At 40.2% G+C, this 13,011-nt stretch overlaps 2 protein-coding genes across 11 annotated transcripts in view; one reads left to right on the top strand and one right to left on the bottom strand.

Annotated features, from left to right (window-relative positions):
- The window catches only part of Ganc (glucosidase alpha, neutral C), a 58,324-nt gene extending 57,172 nt beyond the window's left edge, over window positions 1–1,152 (bottom strand). For both annotated transcript variants that reach the window (XR_013050685.1, XM_042275993.2), the window contains exon 1: window positions 629–1,152. Coding sequence is in view for 1 of the 2 variants with exons in the window: in XM_042275993.2 (XP_042131927.2) it covers window positions 629–657 (29 nt within the window). In the remaining variant the exon portion in view is untranslated. The remainder of the gene's footprint in view (window positions 1–628) is intronic.
- Window positions 1,153–1,652: 500 nt separating this feature from the next.
- Window positions 1,653–13,011, top strand: part of Tmem87a (transmembrane protein 87A) — a 50,283-nt gene continuing 38,924 nt past the window's right edge. For all 9 annotated transcript variants that reach the window (XR_006071381.2, XM_042275998.2, XM_042275996.2 and 6 more), the window contains exons 1-3: window positions 1,653–1,808; window positions 3,020–3,080; window positions 7,982–8,067. Coding sequence is in view for 8 of the 9 variants with exons in the window: in XM_042275998.2 (XP_042131932.2) it covers window positions 1,653–1,808; window positions 3,020–3,080; window positions 7,982–8,067 (303 nt within the window). In the remaining variant the exon portion in view is untranslated. The remainder of the gene's footprint in view (window positions 1,809–3,019; window positions 3,081–7,981; window positions 8,068–13,011) is intronic.

Here is a 13,011-nt window from a genome sequence, read left to right as displayed (position 1 = left end):
GATGTACATTGCTACTTGAATATATATGTATTTCAGTTAGCCTTCCTCTGGTTAAAACAACTATAAGCTACCAGGGGGAGGGGCGCACTGGCTTTGGTAAAGAGGTGTGGCTTCCTGCACCTGCAGTTAGCATGTCCATGATTTTGAAGGAAGCTAAACTATGAAAACAGGCCTGGACAGATAGAAACACTTAGCCATGTCAAGAAATTGTTTTATCGTGGAAAAAAAAAAGGAAACCCTGCATTAAACTCGGCTTTTTGGCACTGCTTATTTTAATCAAGTGTGCAAACATTAGGAGACCTTGCAGTCTTCCCTTTCCAGTTTTGAACCATGAGCTGTGGAACGGCACAGGAATAGATGCAATCACCTAAATGTGGGATGCAGCACGCTTAAGATCCATGTCTTAGAGTTTGGAAGGCAGTCTTTCCACTGCCTTAAAGTTATCTAACCCTCCTGGAAATATTTTGAGAGGTTAGCTATTAACAATATCCAACTCCCTGCAGAAGCAAGAAAGAACGTTGAAGCAAATACCAAGCATTCAAGGAAGTGCGATTAAAACATTAAGCGAAGCCTTCAAACTGAAAGGTTGTTGTAGGAGTCAGTTCCTGAGGGAGCAATTGGTCTTTACCTGATTTCCTCTTTCTCAGCTGCTTCCATGGCTTCGCTGTTAACTCTGCCTAGCTCCTAACTCTCAGGCCACAGCCTTTGGAGGTCTTTTTAAAAAAGGTAACAAGCAGACTTCACCACAGTCAGATTTATAGAAAATAGGAGTCCCTTCCAGATGTTTAAGGGGCGGGGGACAAATCCTGACCTTTTCTCCTGGGATTTTCTCAGGCGCAAACTAGCGCGTCTACAGGGATATACTTAATAAATTATCTTGGTTGAGAGTGACCGATGAACCTTGCTTTTATTGGCGGAGGAGGCGTGCACGCAAAGAGCCCTAGGGGTTAAAATCCAGAGCGTGAGTACAGGAAGCACTAAGACAGTCTTAGTTAGGGTCTGTCTCAGTGGCTGTCGCTCTATAATACCGAAAGCTGACCCGATCTCTCCCCACTTTTAGTTTTGGGTAGGGAGCGCCATCTGGATCATTGCTGGACGCTGACGTCGCCGGTCAACCTGCTGCCGCTGACCTACAGTCTTTCGGAGTTAAAGGGGACTTCGAAGCTCATGGATCGCTTCTACTCCAACCCTGCCAAATTCCAGGCTCTGCCTCCTCAGCTCCACAGCCGGCGCACTCACGACTGGATGTCAATCATGCATCCAGTGTGCGCGCTTCTGCTGACTTCTGACCGGCGCCTGACCTTGACTTGGAAAGGATGAGGAGCCGGAAGAAGCGGGAGGAGCAGAGACTTGACGGTGCACTGAACTCCTTTAATGGTAGGAAGGACAGAGGGAAGTAGCGGACCTCAAAAGGTTTGGCTAGTTCACTCCCCCCCCACCCCCCCGCCCCCGAGGCGACGCTTGGCTCGAGACAGGAAGACGCCTGCGCAGTAGGCACAAAGTTTTGGGAGCGCTCCGACGGTCGAGGAGTCGCAGTTTCAAGGACCCGGATAATCCCGCCCACAGAGCAGAGCCGGAAGAGGGTGGGACAAGCCGGAAGAAGGCGGGACTAGCCAGCCGGAAGCAGGCTCAATGCTTTGGGTAGTCGCTTCATGGCTGTGAAGATGGCGGTAGCTGCGTGGCTTCAGGTGTCTCCTGTCATTTTTCTTCTTTTGGGGTCGCCGCCGTTCCCATTGTCGTCTTTTGGGGCAGGACCAGCACCCGTGTCTGCTGCAGATAGATCCAAGTGGCACGTTCCGATGCCGTCGGTGAGTGTTGGAGTCCCTACTGAGCCTGGAGGGGGATGAGAGGTGGGGCTACGGTGGCCCAAGGGGTCCAGGATGGTCTCAGGAAAGTCGGTTTCCAAAGGGGGTGGGATACCCAGAGTGTGCCGTGCAGACAGGGTCTCACCTGCCCGGAGCTGAGAGCTGCGCTGTTTGCTGTAGCTAGAAGGCGTGTGAGAGCCTAGTGGGTTCTCACCGGGAAAGTAGGGAACTTTCAGCGCCAAACTTGAGAGAAACTTGATGCACAGGTACATAGTAGTTTCTCTTTCAGCTAGAATGTCACAAAATCCAGTAACCTAGGCTTGCATGAAAGGGATCTGTAAATAGGAGTCCTTATTTTTAACTGTAGTGGTTTTATATTTATTTTTTTGTAAAAATATTTCTACGGATGAGAAGGCTTGATCTGGTTTAAACTTCGAAGTGTTTTTGTGATTAGGGGGACATAGGGATTTTTTTTTAAAAAAATGCATTTTGACATGGGAATGGCCAAATGGAACAGTTCTAAAATGTAATGTGGTAAGGATAGTCTTTCGTTTGGATAGTTAACTGATACGTTGACCTATTCCCCTCTCAGTTTTAAGACCTCGTTTGAGTCAGAGTAGTATTTTGAACCACAAAAACCAAACTTTGGCAAGAACTCCTTTAAAAACCATTAGCTGTTGTGTTGACTTGCTTTGCTTTTGTCCTGTTCACTCTACATTTACATGGCAAATTTTGCAGCTTTTATTCATTTTGGCAAAGGTTTCTGAGTTTTGAATTATAGTTGTCTATTTGTTACTGAAATGATTAATCGTTCTTTTAAATTTAAAAGTAAAAACTGCTCAAAGGTTATTTGAACGCTATGCCTGGTTGTTCTGAGGAACGGTTAGTGAATAAAGAAAAGGAACTGCACATCCCATGATGTAAGCATTGGAGCTTGTGTCCTTTTTAACTCTACAGTGATGCTTTTAGGTTGAGTTGAAATCTGAGGTAGCCTGCCATGTATAGTCCCAGCTTTATCCCTTTGGGGAGGAATTCATGACAACACTGAGGGGCAAGAGCCAGTAGTTTGGATGTGATTGACTTTCACTAAAAGAAATGATGTTGTCCTTTTGATTAAGAAAATTAATTTGAATATTTTATAAATTTAGGTATTCATATTCTGTCTTGAAAATCAAAATGCCCTGATGCTAACTATCTTTCTTTTATCTTTGCAGGGGAAAAATTATTTTAGTTTTGGAAAGATTCTTTTCAGAAATACTACTATCTTACTGAAATGTGAGTTTTTAAATTTCGTTGTTTTTTGAGCTTCTTAAACTTAGAAGCTTATGTGTGTATATGCATATGAAACCCAGAGGTCAATTACTTGTATCTTTCTCTGTTCCTGTCTACTCTATTGTTTTGAGACAAGGTCTCTCCCTTAACTTGTAGCTTGCTGGTTGGCTAGATTGGCTGACCAACAAGCCTCAGGGATCTTCTGTCTCTTTCTCCCCAGCACTGGGATTACAGGCGTGGATGATTTTTTTTTTTTTTTCTGAGACAGGGTTTCTCTGTAGCTTTGGAGCCTATCCTGAAGCTTTGTAGACCAGGCTGGCCTCGAACTCACAGAGATCTGCCTGGCTCTGCCTCCTGAGTGCTGGGATTAAAGGCCTGCGCCACCACCGCCCGGCCATGGATCAAATTTTAATGTGAGTGCTGGGGATCTAAACTCAGGTCCTGATACTTATGTGGGGAGCAAGTTACCAACAGAGCCATCTCTCTAGCCCCTTCATACATTTTAAGTCTAGAAATTTAATAGGTTGGCACTGTTTAGATACAAACATTTAGTATAACTAAATTTCTATCAGTGAATAATATTCAGAATACTTGTATAAATTTTTATTGTCTTAGTCTCGTTTTTTTCAGTTTATTATGTTATGTATAGATACACTATTATATGTAGCTTATATTACATATTTGTATTATATATTTATTACATACTCTATTGATTTCATATGTTGACTGTAATGCTACACAGAGTGTATATATATATATGTTTATGTATGAAAATTATGACTATATTTAATTATATTTTAGTTGTATTTAATTTTGTTGGTTGACTGCTTACATCATTTTTAAATCTGTTCTGAGTCAGAAGTATCACTGATTTAACTCTTGTGTACTTGTTAGCTGTTCACTGGAAACATGCTCTAGGCTTGTCAGACATTGGCTCAGATATTCAGTAGATCCTTTGTTTACCAAGGGAGTGTTGAATGCTTCAAGGAACAGCGAGTTCAGGGATATTACCAGGAAATAGGGATTATGTAGAAGAAAACCAGTTTGTCTAGTGAGATAACTACAGGATCTGGAGCTAAATTGTCCTGTGTGTATTAAAACCTCCTTTTAATTTTGAGACTTTTTTATTTTTGGAAGCAAATGATCATGGGTTGCTCTATTTTGGAGATGGGATAATACTTTAGATCACCATTGTAGTGTGATCTTTTTTGTTTGTTAAAACAGGGTCTCACTAGGTAGCTCAAGGCCAGTCTTAGGCTCTTAAGTGCTAAGATTATAGGCATAGGCTACCATGCATTGTTTCATGTCTGTTTTGAACATACCTTTCTACCTGAAAATACAGTAACGTCATAGTTGAGTTATTTTATTCTTTTGTTTAAGAAGTGGTTATAAAATAACTACTGTGTGCTGAGTACTCGTAGATACTAGAAAAGTTGAAAAATTCTCTTCTCTCATTGAGCTTACGCTGTAGTGGGAGTGAACGGAGTAGGTCAGATTCCTGTGACAAATACACTCGTGATGGTTAGTTTTCATTGTCAACTTAGCACAGCTCAGAATTGGGAAAAGAATCTCAATGAGGGGTTGTCTAGATCAGGTCGGTCAGTGGCCATGTTTGTAGGGGATTGTCTAATTGTGTTAATTGATATGGGGCATTCCAACATATATGTAGGCAGGACCATTCCCTAGCTTTGGGTCCTGAACTGTGTAGGAATAGAGGAATCTGAGTTGAACAGCATGAATGCATGCGTTGATTCCTCCTTGCCTTTGAGTGTGGATGTGATGTGAGTAGCTGCCTCAAGTCCCCTACACCTAGACTTCATTCCAGTGAGGACCATAACCTGGGATTTTGTACTAAAATAAACCCCTCCCTTCTCCTCTAAGTTGGTTTTTGTCACAGATGTTTTATCCAGCCAAAGAAACAAAGCTAGGAACACACCACATCCACGACAATATCTCCTAATGACTTCAATTTGATTTGAACCAATTGACCCTCTTGTTTTGTGAGGTTGGTTTACTGGCTGTTTACTCAGAGCTGTGAGGAGTGGAAGAATCTAGTTGCTTAGCATAGTTTGGTGGTTTGGCTCTACTCCTGTTATGTACAGTCCTCTTCTAGTTTGCTTTTGACCTGATGGTATTTTACCAAGTTTAACAGTCTCCACATTAAAAATGTCTACATTTTGTTGTTTTGTGGAAGATCTGATGTGGGGTTTTGTTTTTATTTTTTGTTATTCCTATAGTTTCTCATATTTACTGTCTTTGATTTTATGGTGTGTGACTTCCACAGCACAGGTGGGACCATGTTCTTTGTCTCAGAGCTTGTCATTTAAAGTTCTAAACATTGTCTTACCTGTCTTGTAACACTTAACTTACTTTTATATTTGCAACAAAATTCCCAGCAAATCTTTTCTTTAGGACCTAAACTTTACACTTATTTATTCACTCACTTCTGTATGTGAACGCAGGCATTCCATGGTGTATGTGTGGAAATCAGGGCAATTTGCTAGTCAGTTGTCTCCTTTCACCATGTGGGTCCTGGGGATAGAACTCAGCTCTTTAACAGACTCCCTAACCCATCTCGCTGGCCCTGTTTTCTGACTTGAAACTAATATACCCTATCTACTTGTGTTCTCCTGTTAGTAGTCAACTGTTAATCTTTCTATCTTTCCTATACATTCTCAGCTGACCAGATTTTTGCATATCCTAATAGGACCCTAGTTTGATTCCAGCACTCACATACCACTTCATAGTCATTTGTAACTCCAGTTCCAGGGATCTGACGCCCTCTTCTGGCATTCCTGGGCATCAGGGTCATAGTGGTACACAGACAAAATAGGCAAAACAAACACACATAAAATTAAAAAAACATTTTTTTTTAAGGGTTAGTTAAGGAAACAGTTTAAAACAAAGCTAGGAATGCTTTAATTCTGTTGCTAATTATTTTTATTATCTTAAAATTTTAATTAATTAATTAATGTTTGCTTTTTGAGACAGGGTCTCTCTATGTAGCCTTGGCTGGCCTGGAGCTCACCATGTAGACCAGGCTGGCCTAGAACTCATAGAGAGATCTGCTTGCCTCTGCCTCCTCCTAAGTGTTAGTATTCAAGGTATAGGTTATAACTTCCTGATTGCATCTTTTGTTGTGAATTAAAGTAGATTCCTGGGGCTGGAGAGATGGGTCAGTGGTTAAGAGCACTTGTTCTTGCAGAAGACCCAGGTTCAATTCCCAGTACCCCACATGGTGGTTTGCAACTGTTCATAATTCTAGGTCCAGGATGCAAATGATACACAGGCATACATGTGAGTAAAACATGCACATAAGTGAATAAATCTAAGAAAAAAGAGTAGATTTCTAAATGCAGTCATACTTATTGTTCTTATTCTTGCAAAACATAAGGCATCTTCCTTATTTTTTTCTTCCACAGCTGGAATCAAAGATGAAGTTTTAATTAGATGTTTCTTTTGTTGTGAAATAAAATAATTTTTTTTTTTTTTTTTGTAGCTGAGGATTGAACCCAGGGCCTTGCGCTTGCTAGGCAAGCGCTCTACCACTGAGCTAAATCCCCAACCCCCAAAATAAATTCTTAAATGCAGTCATACTTGTTTTTTATTTTATAGGTTTATTTGTTTGTTTGTTTTGAGACAGTCTCATGTAGCTGAAGTTGGCCCTGAATTCCTGATCCTCCTGCTTCCACCTGCCAAGTGCTAGAATTACAGGCAAGCAAAGCTGCACCCGCTGCCATCATGTTTATTTTGGGCATGTTTGCACAGAGGAGTCTCTAGTATCTTGTCCCACCTCCCAGGACAGTTGGGTTTACCTTCTTAAATCTTCAGACCGATGCTTTGGTTCTTTAGAACACTGTGTTCCAAACTCTGTGGGGTTTTGTTATGTGTGTATGTAATATGGTATATATGTGTTCAGGTATTTGCATAGGTTGAGCCTGTGCATTTCAGAGAAGGATATTGAGTGTCGTGCTATATCTGTCAGTCTCCACTTATTTCTTTGAGACAGGGTCTCTCACTGAACCTGGAACTAGGCTGGTGGCATCAAGTTTAGACAGGGCGTCAGATCAGATCCTAGGGAACTGGAGTGACAGACGGCCATGTGCTACCTACCATGTGGTGCTAGAAACTGAACCTCAGTTCTCTGGAAGAACAGCCAGTTCTCTTAACTGCTGAGCCATTCTCCAGCCCCCTTTACGAATTCTTGCTGACTTTCCAAGTCCAAGCCATGAATATCTCTCAGTGGATCTGTTAAAACCATTTAACAATCATGAATATTCTGCTATCCCTGATACCATTATTCTGTATTTCTCCAGTAAGGTTGTGGCCTTTTAAAAGATCTTAGACCATTTCTTTTTCCCATTTCTCTCTTAATCTAACACTCTGCTATTAAACCTTTGTATATGTGTGTTCTGCTTGGTAAATACTTGAATAATAGAAGTCTAGTTTTAGGTTAGGATTGCCTTATGCCCAGGTTTTTCTCAATATAGATCTAGAGGTTTGGGACACAGAAATAGACGTACATTTCCAAAAGGGTTAAAGAAAGAAAACCTGCTTAGCTACAGTACCACTTCTGAAAGAGCAGTGATATTATCTAAAGGCTGCCTGGGCATCTGGGCATGCTAGCTCACTCCTGTAATCTCAACACTTGGGAGCCTGAGACGGAGAGATAGCAGTGAATTTGAGGCCAGCTTGGGCTGCACAATGAGATCCTGCTTCAGAATAAACACCAAGAAAGAAAGAACAGTTATTTTTGCTTATATGACTTGATTTCCTTATGTTTAAAGAAGGAATATTGAGTATCTCAGTTTAGGGTGGAAAATAAATAGGCTATTAGTAGAAAATGCTGGAAGAATGCTTCATTTGGAATTCTCTTGTGTTTACAAGTATTTCTTCTTCCATAGTTGATGGAGAGCCTTGTGATCTGTCTTTGAATATAACCTGGTTTCTGAAAAGTGCTGATTGCTACAATGAAATCTACAACTTCAAGGTAAAGAATATGAAAGTATATATGTTTCTTGGGACTTAATGGTCATCTGGCCCCAACCTCTTAACTTTACAGAAGAAAGAGCAGTGTGTAGTTATGGAGCAGCAGAGCTGAAACTATAGCCTATTCGGCCCAGTATGCAGACCTGTGTCAGCAGTTCTCAGGCTTCTTGTCTCAATTCATATCCTTAAAAAAACTGTAGCTAGATGTGGTGGTGCATGCCTTTAATCCCAGCACTTTGGAGGCAGAGGCAGGCAGATACCAGGTTTACGGCCAGCCTGGGCTACACAGTGAGTTCCAGGACAGCCAGGGCTACACAGAGAAACCCTGTCTTGAAAAACAAAAACAAAAAATTATGGACTCAAAAAGCCTTTGTTTTTAAAATTTTTTAAACATTTGTGTTTATTGAGGTATATTTACACACAGAAGCCATTGCAGGAGTGTGGATGTCAGAAAACTTGAGGGGGTCCATTTCCTCCTTCCACTGTGTGGGTTCTAGGGATTGAACACAGGGCGCCAAGCTTGGCAGCAGATGTCTTTATTTGCTGAACAAATTTTCTGGTCCTCCACAAGGCTTTTGTTTGTGGTTTCCTCTTTTGAAAATTAAAACATGGGCTAGAGAGATGGCTCAGTGATTAAGAGCACTGGCTGCTCCTCTAGAGGACCTGAGTTTAATTCCCAGTACCCACATGCCAACTCACAACTTTCCATAGCTTCAGTTCCAGGGGATCTGAGTCCCTCTCCTGGTCTCCACAGGCACACGCTTGGTGTATAGACATACATGCAGCAAAAACACCCATACACATAAAATAACTCTTAAAAAGAAGGTAAAACAAAATATTGAGAAATTTATTATTTTAAAGTAGCAATAATAGTCATAAGATCTTGTCTCAAAAAAAAAAGTCACAGAAGAGCAGCATTGTTTTGTGGTCTTGTTAGATGTCTTTAATTAAAATCTGGCATGACAGAAGACAGCTAGGTTTTTTACTTAGTCCTGTGATAAATTGCTTGAAACATATGTTGAGAAAAATCTGACTTCATAAAGATATATGGTTAGAAAATGGTATTTTAATGACCTTTTCATGTAATCAGGATGTCCTTTGTTTTTTTTTTGTTTTTTTTTTTTTTTTGGTTTTTCGAGACAGGGTTTCTCTGTGTAGCTTTGCGCCTTTTTCCTGGAACTCACTTGGTAGCCCAGGCTGGCCTCGAACTCACAGAGATCCACCTGCCTCTGCCTCCCGAGTGCTGGGATTAAAGGCGTGCGCCACCACCGCCCGGCTGTCCTTTGTTTTTATACCACAACTTTTTATGTGGTGTTAAAGGTTAATTGTAATACAGAATTGAAATCATATTAATGAACTTTTTACATTATGTAATATAAATACATGTTTATTGTACTTTTAAAGATTTTATTTATTTTTATTTTATGTGTATAGGTGTTTTATTTTATGTGATGGGTGTTTGTACATGTGTGCAGTACCCTTGGAGGCCAGAAGAGGGCATCAGCTTCTCTGGAACTGGAGTTTCAGACAGCTGTGAGCTTGCATGTGGGTGTTGGGCATTGAATCTGGGTCCTCCAGAAGAGCAGCTAATTCTCTTGACTGCTAAGTTCTGCTTGATTTCTGTATGCCGGGGATATAACCCAGGGCTTCATTCATGCTAGACAAACCCTGCCAACTAACCTACATCCCTGGCTTCTGTATTGAAGTTTTATAGGAGCATTTGACAGTGTTGGTGATTGCTCTCATTATATAACATTGAGGTGTTGAGCATATGTTACTCTGGCAGAGGGCTAGAGTTTTGTTTACTGCTCAAAACCGCCCTAACTCTAGCTCCAGGGGATCTAAAACTCTAGCTTCCATGGGCACTCCCTGATCTACACATGATTATAAATATCTCACAACACACACACACAGCTTGTCTTCATAAGACATAAAAATAGTTATTTTGGATTGCTACAGGATAAAAGTGTGGAGATGGGCTGGAGAGATGGCTCAGTAGTTAAGAATACGGTAGTGCAAATTCTAATTATTCTTAATAATAAAAACCTGGAGTCAGATATTGGGGTAAATGCTGAAAGATCAGAGAAGTAAAGGAGCCAGCCACTAGAAAGACTTCTTATCTCTGCCAAATCCTCAGACTGAAGGGACTGAGCTCCTGTCTCCTCCCACCTCATATTCCTCTCTCTGCCCAGCCATATCACTTCCTGTCTCCACCTCCCTAGTGCTGGGATTAAAGGAGTGTGCCTCCACTGCCTAGTTTTGTTTCTCTTCTCTTTTAGACTGAATCAATCTCATGTAGTCCAGGGTGGCCTTGAACTCCTGATCTTCCTGCTTCCTTTCCCCAGTGCTGGGATTAAAGGTGTGTACCACCCCTGTCTGGCCTCTGTGGTTAACTAGTGGCTAGTTCCGCACTCTGATCTCCAAGCAAACTTTGTTAGAGCACAAGGAAAATATCACCACATTTCCCCTTTATGTCCACAATAAAAAAGAGATTGTAAGTAATATAAGAAAAACTATATACAATAAGTACAATAACTATATATAATATATACAGGCAATAAATATATCAACAATATCTAGTTCATAAACATTTGACAAATTCAGAGAAAATATTCCATTATCTATCCTATTTTGGTGAGTCCAAAAGGTTGTACCTAATTCACTTTCTATTCTAACTTGCATTACCAAAACTATCTTTATGTCTTTCAACCTTATACATTTTGCTTTCCTTTAGTGAATTTCTTTTCTGAATCTGGTAACAAGGGAAACTATAACTTTGACTATAAAGTCTTCAATTTCATCAGAGACCCGAAAAGGAAATTGTGGGGACCCACAGAGGCTTCCTAGTGAGAACTTACTCAGGTTCAGAGAATCTTGGCTTGCTTTACCCAGCAGGGCTGCATAATGGATGATTTGACCATGGGTGTGGTTGCCAGGTGTTTGAAGGGTCTACACTTGGCTATACAGTGTGCTTTGATCTTGCAAGGGGGAGGTCTTTTGCATCTCTCCTTGGCATTGTTATACAAAGCCCTTTTGTATGCTGGCTGTTGGGTATTGACTCAGTCCCTCCCGAAGCTATCCTGTGTTCCTGTGTTTCTGTGTTTCTTCTCTTCATCTAGGTCTCTCTTTCTATCTGATATTTTATCATTCCTCTCTCCTCCACTTAAGAACCCTTTGAAAGGTGGGAACAGTAAGAGCTGGACTCCCACAGGAAATATTATTACTTGAGTAAGCAGGAAGTGCAAGCAAGTGACTTCCAAAAATTGTGAGAAATGACAGAAACGGCTGCCTGGACAGTCACCCAAGGACTACAGGCCTAGGATATCTCACAGTGAAGCAGGATATTCTGAAGGGCTGTCCTACCTTGTCTTGGCAAAGTTCAGCAGTCTTTTTCTTTGTGTCCTGCTTGTCCCATTTGGACAGCATACTGTCTTACATACAGGAAGCATACACTTTCTTGCCCAGTGGCTGACTTTTGCCGCAAAGAAAGTAAACTCCATGTGGAGTTTCTTCGATGCCCATCATCTTCTCTGAAGTAGGTTGGTGCTGACAGGAGCAGACATGTCTCATTGTCATTAAAAAAAAAAAGAAAAGAAAAGAAAAGAAAAGAACCTATGTTACTAAAACATCTTAAATGCCGTATTCTGTAGATCTCTGAAGTGTTTGAAGACCCCCTGTCTACTTAAAACGTATCTCTGTTTGACCTTGAAAACATTCCTAACATGACTACAAGTTTAATTGTAATAAATGACTAACTACTAACTTGCACTTCTTTACTATCCTAAATAGTTTGTAATAATAACTTTCAAGGATTAGAAATTTGCATTACATTGTTTAATGACTTGCATAGGTACAATATCTTGAATAAGATTAGAAATGTATGTACAGTATATTGTACAAAAAATGTACAGTATTATTGTACAAAAATAATCTTAAATTTGTATCAGTATACAAAGATCCATATTGATGTAAAATATTTAAGACTATTAGTTGCTTTTTTTGGTTTAAAAGTAGATTAAATAATCTACCCTTATCCTATCATATTTATATCCCCCTTTTTTCTTTTCAGTTTTCAAAAACTGTGAATCTAATCTTCTTTGTTCAACTTTTTCCTGACCATTACCAATAACAACTTGTAACTAACCACTCTAAACAATAACAAATATCCATAACCCATTCAAAGACCAAAAACCACCCACCCCACCTCTTGCGAATGAGATATTTATACCTTAAGAAGTGTTAGAGTCAAAATAAAACCAAAGGATTATGAGATTATTGGCAGTAAAATAGTCCCTAAATTTTTGTTTTTCTCATGACCCATATCAGAATATCGTATATACTGCTTTTACAGAGGTTCTGAGTTCAGTTTCCAGCACCCACCCAACTCACAGCCAAGCTGCCTGTGACTACGGCTTCTGGGGGTATCATGTTTCCATAACCATATACCATATACATGATTGTTTTTAAAGTATGGAGATGATAAGCAGATGGTTACAGATTTGAAATATTGAAGCCTTTCTCATGACTATGGTTTGGATATGAGAGAAAAATCACAGAACTGATACATGATATTTTTTTGTGTGTGTGACTATCAGAAATGGGCTATGATTGGCAACAACAGTTTTACATTCTAAGCTTATGAGCATAAATGATCTTTTTGTAGATTTTGTTAATTTGGTCAAGTAACCATGTGATTAAAAACCCCTTTGTATCTGAAAATTTACTAGTCTTCTCAGAACTGTTAGAGAATTACCTTTTGGGAGCCAAAGATTACGATTTTGTGCATTATTTTAAAGATTTATTTATTTATTTATTTATTTGTGTGTGTGCTTACACATGTTTGTGCCAACCGAGTGTATGTATACCAGGAGAGAGTGCTGTGTCTTCTGCAGCTAGAGTCACAGGCTGCTATGAGCCACTTGATATGTGTTCTGGGAACCGAACG

Source organism: Peromyscus maniculatus, chromosome 4 (assembly GCF_049852395.1).
Source record: "Peromyscus maniculatus bairdii isolate BWxNUB_F1_BW_parent chromosome 4, HU_Pman_BW_mat_3.1, whole genome shotgun sequence".
Taxonomy (NCBI): Eukaryota; Metazoa; Chordata; class Mammalia; order Rodentia; family Cricetidae; genus Peromyscus; species Peromyscus maniculatus.
The sequence above is the reverse complement of the archived record's forward strand: the minus strand, read 5'-3'. Positions and strand labels throughout refer to the sequence as shown.